This window comes from Haliotis cracherodii, unplaced genomic scaffold, assembly GCF_022045235.1.
Source record: "Haliotis cracherodii isolate W230 unplaced genomic scaffold, xgHalCrac1.p SCAF_8, whole genome shotgun sequence".
Lineage (NCBI taxonomy): Eukaryota > Metazoa > Mollusca > Gastropoda > Lepetellida > Haliotidae > Haliotis > Haliotis cracherodii.
The window spans coordinates 697389-706772 of NW_027266341.1; the positions used below are offsets into that span (position 1 = coordinate 697389).

A 9384-nucleotide genomic window follows, 5' to 3' on the forward strand; every position below is an offset into this window, starting at 1 on the left:
TATGGTGCAATGTATGCATTACCAGCTAACCAGGAAGAACACTTTCAGTAACGATAACCACGGAGATAACCCCGAACAGCTGTACAGGTGGGAACAGCATGTTGATATATGTCGGGGTTCTTTGTGTCACGACCGGGTTAGCAGCATCCTGTTTGCAATGTGTGAAAGTACATTATTATGATGGTGTCGTACATATTCATTTATATCAAACATATTCCAGTCCATCCCTATAAAACATAACACAGAGTGAATCGAGACAGTGCCGAACTCTGGAACAAGACGCCATGGCTGCCTGTTTGCACGTGCTGACAACCCTCGTCCTCCTTCTGGCGCTTTCAACCTCAACCAGCGGCTGGTTCTTCAGGAGAATCAAACTACACGATACCAAGAAGTAAGTTCACTTAGTTACCAATGGTGCTCCAGGAAAGCTGGTGTAATATCTATCGACAAATATATATATTAATTGTTGTCCTACATGTTTCAGTTGTATTTCCCTTAGGATAGGAGCTGTAGGAGAACAAGTTATGTCTTGTCATTATTGCCTGACATGTGTTGTTGTACACAAGTGAATCTCACCTCCTTATATACAGCATGCCGGGTTTAATATCTACATTCATCTATATAGGGTGGCTTTCTTTACATCCAGAGGTTCGAAATGTGCCGGATTTAAGCGTTTCTTCAGGAGGAATTTAAACCATAGTTAAAACTTCATTTGGGTCACTAAATTTCTCCAGAAAATACGAAACTGCCTTTTCGTCACGGATACTTTGGTGTTTTTTGTAAGGAAATCTTGACAACAGCATTATAATAATCCATAAGAAAACTGCATATCAAAAAGTAGTGTTCCCAATGCGTTCATTACTATCATGGAGGCACAGGTGTCTAGGGCGCCGCCATTCGCTGTGCAGAGTTGCGTCCCATGGGCACGCCAGAAACCTATGACCTTTTGGAACTTTTAAGTTATTTCCGAGTGGCCTTACTTCTTTTTAAGAGAACAGTACACATGCATTATATGATACAGTACACATGATAGAAAGTATATGAACGAAAACACGTTGACATATCTTGAAACTGGAAGGTGGTTAAAAATTCAGCTGAATCCCCACCATGTGTCCCGGGACAGTCACAGTCACTTCCCGGGAAGTGTAGACACTAGTTATAACCCTGCAATAACGTTGTAAACAAACACGTTTAACATAGACCACAGATCAACACTAATCTAGCTGTAGGAAATGATGACCAGGAGGGTTTCCAAAAATGGGTCAGTTTTTAAAAATAAGTGCATAAAAATATTATACACCTTTTTATCAGTACATTCTAATATAACATAAATTATATGTATGCCTTTCTTCTATGTAACAATTCTTTGACCAAAATCACAATTCCAACACGGCATACTTGTCTGTGTCTGTATCTCGCCTAGAGCGGTATTTCAGCACATAGCGTCCGATTGGCATCCTTTGCTTATTGTGTGTTAATGTTGCGAATGAAATGACGCCCTACACCAAGTAGAAATCTCAATTAATCGCGTACTCGCGTATATGTATTTCATTGTTCCAAGTCTGCTTCCCCGTGTCACTCCAGACAGTTACCAGGTCTCTCGTCAGACTCAGTTGACGGCTTGTAAACATCCAGTGACCTCATCCCACTGTCACTCCAGACAGTTACCCGGTCTCTCGTCAGACTCAGTCGACGGCTTGTAAACCTCCAGTGACCTCACCCCACTGTCACTCCAGACAGTTACCCGGTCTCTCGTCAGACTCAGTTGACGGCTTGTAAACATCCAATGACCTCATCCCACTGTCCTTTCATCTCATAAAATCCCAACTTGTGTAAAGTTAAGTGTGGAGGACATTTATAATTTGACGCATCGGTGACAAAAATGTCCGATGCAATTTTCTATTTTGTCTTGTACCATGTGCTCGGGTGTTTTTCAGGTAAACAATTGACTTGCCTTTGCATGTGCTTGTGACGGGTGTCCCTTGTGGTGTAGGATTCGCGAACACCTGGTACCATCGCTATTTGATAATGATTCATGATATAGTCGGAATCGTACAACGGACTTTTTGTAGAGGTTTTTGTCGCTTTTATTCGGGCTTAACGATACTAGCTTCAAACTGGCGATTTCTATTCCAGACTTGGCTTTGAAAAATATTTCCCATTGATGCGAGAGATAGACGGTGATTTGACGGAATCAGTCGTACAGCCTGTAACTATCGTTCGGAATAACTCGTGTTAACCTTTTCGAGGTTGGATGATTAGAAAACACATTCCCACTGTCACTTTTGCGATTTCTAATCGACTGTCCGATTGGCCGTTTGAAACATTCGTTCTCATGTGACCTGTAACAGGATGTCCTAATATCTTTGTGTAGTGGTAGCGAGCACCAAGATCTGATTGTAATGTGATGGAAGAAAATGACACTCCCACGAGACACTCTCACTGAGAGTTGCATCTGACCTTGCAGTGCCCGTACTTTACAGGTTCTCTGTGTTTCCTTGTTTCATTGGTTACATTGTTTCTGTTGGTTCGTTGTTTCTGTTGTTACATTCTTCAAGTTGATTCGTTGTTTCTGTTGGTTCGATGTTTCTGTTGAATCGTTGTTTCTGTTGTTGCACTTTTTCTGTTGATTCGTTGTTTCTGTTGTTACATTGTTTATGGCGATTTGTTGTTTCTTTTGTTACATTGTTTCTGTTGTTAGATTGTTTCTGTTGTTACATTGTCTCTGTTGGTTCGTTTTTTCTATTCATTCATTGTTTTCGTTGTTGCATTTTTTTCTGTTGATTCGTTGTTTCTGTTGTTAGGCTGTGTCTCTTGGTTCGTTGTTTCTGTTAAATCGTTGTTTCTGTTTTACATTGTTTCTGTTGATTCGTTGTTTCTGTTGTTACATTGTTTCTTTTGATTCGTTGTTTCTGTTTTTAGATTCTTTCTGTTGATTCGGTGTTTCTGTTGTTACATACTTATAAGTTTCTGTTGATTCGTTGTTTCTGTTGTTACATAGTTTCTGTTGGTTCGTTGTTTCTGTTGTTTCTGTTGATTCGTTGTTTCTGTTGTTACATAGTTTCTGTTGATGCGTTGTTTCTGTTTAAATTGTTTCTGTTGATTCATTGTTTTCTGTTTTAGATTGTTTCTGTTGATGCATTGTTTCTGTTGTTACATAGTTTCTGTTGATGCGTTGTTTCTGTTTTACATTGTTTCTGTTGATTCATTGTTTCTGTTTTTAGATTGTTTCTGTTGGTTCGTTGTTTCTGTTGTTTCTGTTGATGCGTTGTTTCTGTTGTTACATTGTTTCTGTTGATTCGTTATTTCTGTTGTTACATAGTTTCTGTTGATGCGTTGTTTCTGTTGTTACATAGTTTCTGTTGATTCGTTGTTTCTGTTTTACATTGTTTCTGTTGATTCGTTGTTTCTGTTTAAATTGTTTCTGTTCATTCGTTGTTTCTGTTGTTACATAGTTTCTGTTGAATCGTTGTTTCTGTTTTACATTGTTTCTGTTGAATCGTTGTTTCTGTTGTTATATTGTTTCTATTGATTCGTTGTTTCTGTTGTTTCTGTTGATGCGTTGTTACTGTTGTTACATAGTTTCTGTTGATGCGTTGTTTCTGTTGTTACATAGTTTCTGTTGAATCGTTGTTTCTGTTTTACATTGTTTCTGTTGATTCGTTGTTTCTGTTATTACATAGTTTCTGTTGAATCGTTGTTTCTGTTTTACATTGTTTCTGTTGAATCGTTGTTTCTGTTGTTACATTGTTTCTATTGATTCGTTGTTTCTGTTCTTGCACTGTTTCTGTCGAGTTGTTGTTTCTGTTGTTACATTGTTTCTGTTGTTACAAAGTTTCTGTTGGTACGTGGTTTCTGTTGATTCGTTGTTTCTGTTGTTACATAGTTTCTGTTGTTACAAAGTTTCTGTTGGTACGTTGTTTCTGTTGTTACATTGTTTCTTTTGATTCGTTGTTTCTGTTGTAACATTGTTTCTTTTGATTCCTTGATTCTGTTTTTAGATTGTTTCTGTTGGTTCGTTGTTTCTGTTGTTTCTGTTGATGTGTTGTTTCTGTTGTTACATTGTTTCTATTGATTCGGTTTTTCTGTTGTTACATAGTTTCAGTTGGTTCGTTGTTTTTGTTGTTGCACTTGTTCTGTTGTTGTATCTTTTCTGTTGATTCGTTGTTTCTGTTGTTACACTGCTTCTGTCGATTTGTTGCTTCTGTTGTTACATTGTCTCTGTTGGTGTGTTCTTTCTATTCATTCATTGTTTCTGTTGTTGCATTTTTTCTGTTGATTCGTTGTTTCTGTTGTTGTATTCTTTCTGTTGATTCGTTGTTGCTGTTCTTACATTGTTTCTGTTAATTCGTTGTTTCTGTTGTTACATTGTTTCTGTTGTTGTTTTCTTTCTGTTGATTCGTTGTTTATGTTCTTACATTGTTTCTGTTGGTTCGTTCTTTCTATTCATTCATTGTTTCTGTTGATTCGTTGTTTCTGTTGTTACATTATTTCTGTTGTTGTTTTCTTTCAGTTGATTCGTTGTTTCTGTTCTTACATTGTTTCTGTTGGTTCGTTCTTTCTATTCATTCATTGTTTCTGTTGATTCGTTGTTTCTCTTGTTACAATATTTTTTGTTGCGTCATTGTTTCTGTTGAATCGTTGTTCATGTTGTTAGATTGTTTCTCTTGGTTCTTTGTTTCTGTTGTTAGATTGTTTCTGATTGTTCGGTGTTTCTGTTGATTTGTTGTTTCTGTTATTACACTGTTTCCGTCGATTTGTTGCTTCTGTTGTTACATGGTCTCTGTTGGTTCGTTGTTTCTATTCATTCATTGTTTCTGTTGTTGCATTTTTTCTGTTGACTCGTTGTTTCTGTTGTTAGATTTTTTCTGTTGTTAGATTGTTTCTGTTGTTAGATTGTTTCTGTTGTTACATTGTTTCTGTTGTTAGATTGTTTCTGTTGTTACATTGTTTCTGTTGTTACATTGTTTCTGTTTATTCGTTGTTTCTGTTGGTTCGTTGGTTCTGTTGATTTGTTGTTTCGGCTAATTCGTTGTTTCTGTTGCTTCTGTTGTTGTATTCTTTCTGTTGACTCGCTGTTCTTTATAATTCATTGTTCCTGTTGTTTTGTTGTTTCTGTTGCATTTTTGCTGTTGATTCGTTGTTTCTGTAGTTGTATTCATTCTTCGTTGTTGATGTTGTTAGATTGTTTCTCTTGGTTCATTGTTTCTGTTGATTCGTTGTTTCTCTTGGTTCATTGTTTCTGTTGATTCGTTGTTTCTCTTGGTTCATTGTTTCTGTTGATTCGTTGTTTCTCTTGGTTCATTGTTTCTGTTGATTCGTTGTTTCTCTTGGTACATTGTTTTTCTTGATTCGTTGTTTTTGTTGTTGCATTGTTTCATTGTTTCTGTTTCATTGTTTCTGTTTCGTTGTTTCAGTTGTTTCTGCAAGGCTGTCAACAACCACAACTACGGACAAGTCTTCAAAGACTTTGGCTCCATCCAACACAGCCGGTGTTTTGTCCACTGTCCGTGCAGCTCCAGGGAACTCATCACATGTGGCACGGAGTGTGACCGGAAGGTCAAGGAGTGGGCGTGTGACCACGGGTGTGGTGGACTTCCGGCCGGTACAAAGGTCCGGGCATCCTACAAAGCCAGCGTGTGTAACACCGGCACTGCATCAGACGTCTACGTTTGTGGGCAACAAAATAACTGTCATCGTGGCTAGGTGTACCCAGCTCCAGTGTCTCTGACCGATGCTGATGTGGAACCTGAAGACCTGAAAAATAAAAGCAGTTTAATTGCAAATACCTTGTACTCATTATTCAACAGTAGATCTCGGGGTAGAATAGGTCTTCAGCAACCCATGCTTGCCGTAAGAGGCGACTAAAGGGTTCGGTTGGTCAGGCTCGCTGACTTGGTTGATGAATGTCATCGTATCCGAATTGCGTTGATCGATGCTCATGATGTCAATCACTGGATTGTCTGGTCCAGACTCGATTATTTACAGATCACTGTCATACAGCTAGAAAATTGCTAAGTGCGGCGTTAAACAGAAAACATAAACCAACCCGGTCTCCCCACAACCATGTTCAGTACCCCACGTTGCCACATTATTGGTCGTAAAACTGACTCACACAAGATTCACACGAGACACGTTTGACACATAGAGGGCAAACCTAACTTCAATGTCAACTAGTGACCTTCACCTTGGATCACGAATGGTACTATTCGTGTGGCGGAACATATTCTCTGGTTCATTCCTCATGACAGCTACTTGTAAGAAACCCTTGTAGACATGGCGATTGCACTGTAACATTCATACATCTCATCTGACTGTGTTAGAGGTCTGCCATTCAGAGACACTTCCCCTCACAGTATTTTCAGTGACAGAACGTGTATAATTCTCAGGAAACCCCTACCTCTATTACATCATTATGGCAATCCTGTATTTTGGCTGCAATCACACACAAAACTAAACTTTCAAATTTTCAACAGAAGTCCTCTTCACTGTCAATTGTACATTATTAGTCGCATCCCTAATAGCACTTTAGACTACTTCTTCCATGTGCAAAGGCGGGAGAATCGTCACTTCCTACTTGTATGTTCTCCTTTGTAGCTGCTTCAACTCCAGCACTTATGTAGTCACACTATTTCTGTCCGTTTCAGTTTAAGTAGTCAATTTTATTACTATATATTCTACGAGAAGTAGCTATTGGTTATATCTTGGGGACACATTTCACATGAGTATCAGTAGGTGTTTGGAGTGTTGTGATGTCTATAATGGGGTCTTCTGCTCCACCTTCCGCGTGTCAGAAGTGCTGCCGCTCTATGATCTCGGGGGACCCACACACTTCATGCTGGAAGTGCAGAGATATCAGTTGCACAATATCATCCAGGGAGGTCTTCTCCACAATAGTAATGACTGATAACATCAATCGGGCCAGGAAAAAGAAAGCGGCCAAAAGGAAAGTGGACGCAATTATGTTGATTGACACGTCGCCAGCTACTCAAGACATCCCGACGCTCCCTACGTCCCCCAAGACGTCCTGACACTCCCTACGTCCCCCAAGACATCCCGACTCTCCCTACGTCCCCCAAAACATAGCGACACTCCCTACGTCCCCCAAGACATAGCGACACTCTCTACGTCCCCCATGACATCCCAACTCTCCCTACGTCCCCCAAGACATCCCGACTCTCCCTACGTTCCCCAAGACATAGCGACATTCCCTACGTCCCCCAAGACATCCCGACTCTCCCTACGTCCCCAAAGACATCCCAACGCTCCCTACGTCCCCCGAAGACATAGCGACACTCCGTACGTCCCCCAAGACATAGCGACGCTCTCTACGTCCCCCAAGAAATCCTAACACTCCCAACGTCCCCCAAGACATCCCAACACTCCCTACGTCCCCCAAGACATCCCGACACTCCCTACGTCCCCCAAGACATAGCGACCCTCACTACGTCCCCGAAGACATAGCGAAACTCTCTACGTCCCCCAAGACATCCCGACTCTCCCTACGTTCCCCAAGACATAGCGACATTCCCTACGTCCCCCAAGACATCCCGACTCTCCCTACGTCCCCAAAGACATCCCAACGCTCCCTACGTCCCCCGAAGACATAGCGACACTCCGTACGTCCCCCAAGACATAGCGACGCTCTCTACGTCCCCCAAGAAATCCTAACACTCCCAACGTCCCCCAAGACATCCCAACACTCCCTACGTCCCCCAAGACATCCCGACACTCCCTACGTCCCCCAAGACATAGCGACCCTCACTACGTCCCCGAAGACATAGCGAAACTCTCTACGTGCCCCATGACATCCCGACTCTCCCTACGTCCCCCAAGACATCCCGACTCTCTCTACGTTCCCCAAGACATAGCGACGCTCCCTACGTCCCCCAAGACATCCCGACTCTCCCTACGTCCCCCAAGACATAGCGACGCTCCCTACGTCCCCAAGACATCCCGACTCTCCCTACGTCCCCCATGACATCCCGACACTCCCTACGTCCCCCAAGACATCCCGACGCTCCCTACGTCCCCCAAGACATAGCGACGCTCTCTACGTCCCCCAAGACATAGCGACACTCTCTACGTCCCCCAAGACATCCCGACTCTCCCTACGTCCCCCAAGACATAGCGACGCTCCCTACGTCCCCCAAGACATCCCGACGCTCCCTACGTCCCCCAAGACATAGCGACACTCTCTACGTCCCCCAAGACATCCCGACTCTCTCTACGTCCCCCAAGACATCCCGACCCTCCCTACGTCCCCCAAGACATCCCGACGCTCCCTACGTCCCCCAAGACATCCCGACTCTCCCTACGTCCCCCAAGACATCCCGACGCTCCCTACGTCACCCAAGACATAGCGACACTCTCTACGTCCCGCAAGACATCCCGACTCTCTCTACGTCCCCCAAGACATCCCGACCCTCCCTACGTCCCCCAAGACATCCCGACGCTCCCTACGTCCGCCAAGACATCCCAACACTCTTTACGTCCCCCAAGACATCCCTACGCTCCCTACGTCCCCCAAGACATCCCGACTCTCCCTACGTCCCCCAAGACATCCCGACGCTCCCTACGTCACCCAAGACATAGCGACACTCTCTACGTCCCGCAAGACATCCCGACTCTCTCTACGTCCCCCAAGACATCCCGACCCTCCCTACGTCCCCCAAGACATCCCGACGCTCCCTACGTCCGCCAAGACATCCCAACACTCTTTACGTCCCCCAAGACATCCCTACGCTCCCTACGTCCCCCAAGACATAGCGACGCTCTCTACGTCCTCCAAGACATCCCGACACTCTCTACGTCCCCCAAGACATCCCGACTCTCCCTACGTCCCCCAAGACATCCCGACACTCCCTACGTCCCCCAAGACATAGCGACGCTCCGTACGTCCCCCAAGACATAGCGACACTCTCTACGTCCCCCAAGACATAGCGACACTCTCTACGTCCCCCAAGACGTCCCGACACTCCCTACGTCCCCCAAGATATAGCGACTGATTTGGGACAACCTGTTTCTGCAGAACATTTGATTCCAAAGGCTGATTACCCTGTAGCCATGACATGTATGTCTCCATAACTTAATTGTCATTATTTATAAGACACTAATCCCCGTTGTTAAGCCTCACCAACATTTCATTGTATTTTGACTGTCAGTCAGCCTGGACTACCATATCATATTTGTAGTATGGCATTTATTGCCTTAATTGATCATCCCCTGAACTGTGTCGGTTCATCACGCCCATAAGTCTCATGACCAGAGCAACGTCATTGTCTCTTCGTCTGAACCACAGATCATTATACAACCACCATAACCTAGCACAAAACAACAAACGAAAACCACCAAAAAATACCCTCCCACAAACAAACCAAACGC

General features: G+C 43.3%; 2 protein-coding genes across 2 annotated transcripts; both read left to right on the forward strand.

The window, feature by feature from the left end:
* The first annotated feature begins 216 nt into the window (after positions 1-216).
* Positions 217-5786, forward strand: LOC139450141 (uncharacterized). Its single transcript, XM_071231806.1, has 2 exons — positions 217-391; positions 5418-5786. Exons 1-2 carry the CDS (start codon positions 285-287, stop codon positions 5704-5706), a joined length of 396 nt encoding a protein of 131 aa, XP_071087907.1. The 5' UTR covers positions 217-284; the 3' UTR covers positions 5707-5786.
* A 490-nt stretch (positions 5787-6276) lies between these two features.
* LOC139450237 (uncharacterized) lies at positions 6277-8914 on the forward strand. Its single transcript, XM_071231915.1, has 3 exons — positions 6277-6290; positions 6985-7299; positions 8155-8914. The coding sequence occupies exons 1-3, from the start codon at positions 6277-6279 to the stop codon at positions 8912-8914; spliced, it is 1089 nt and encodes a 362-aa protein (XP_071088016.1).
* Positions 8915-9384: the final 470 nt, after the last annotated feature.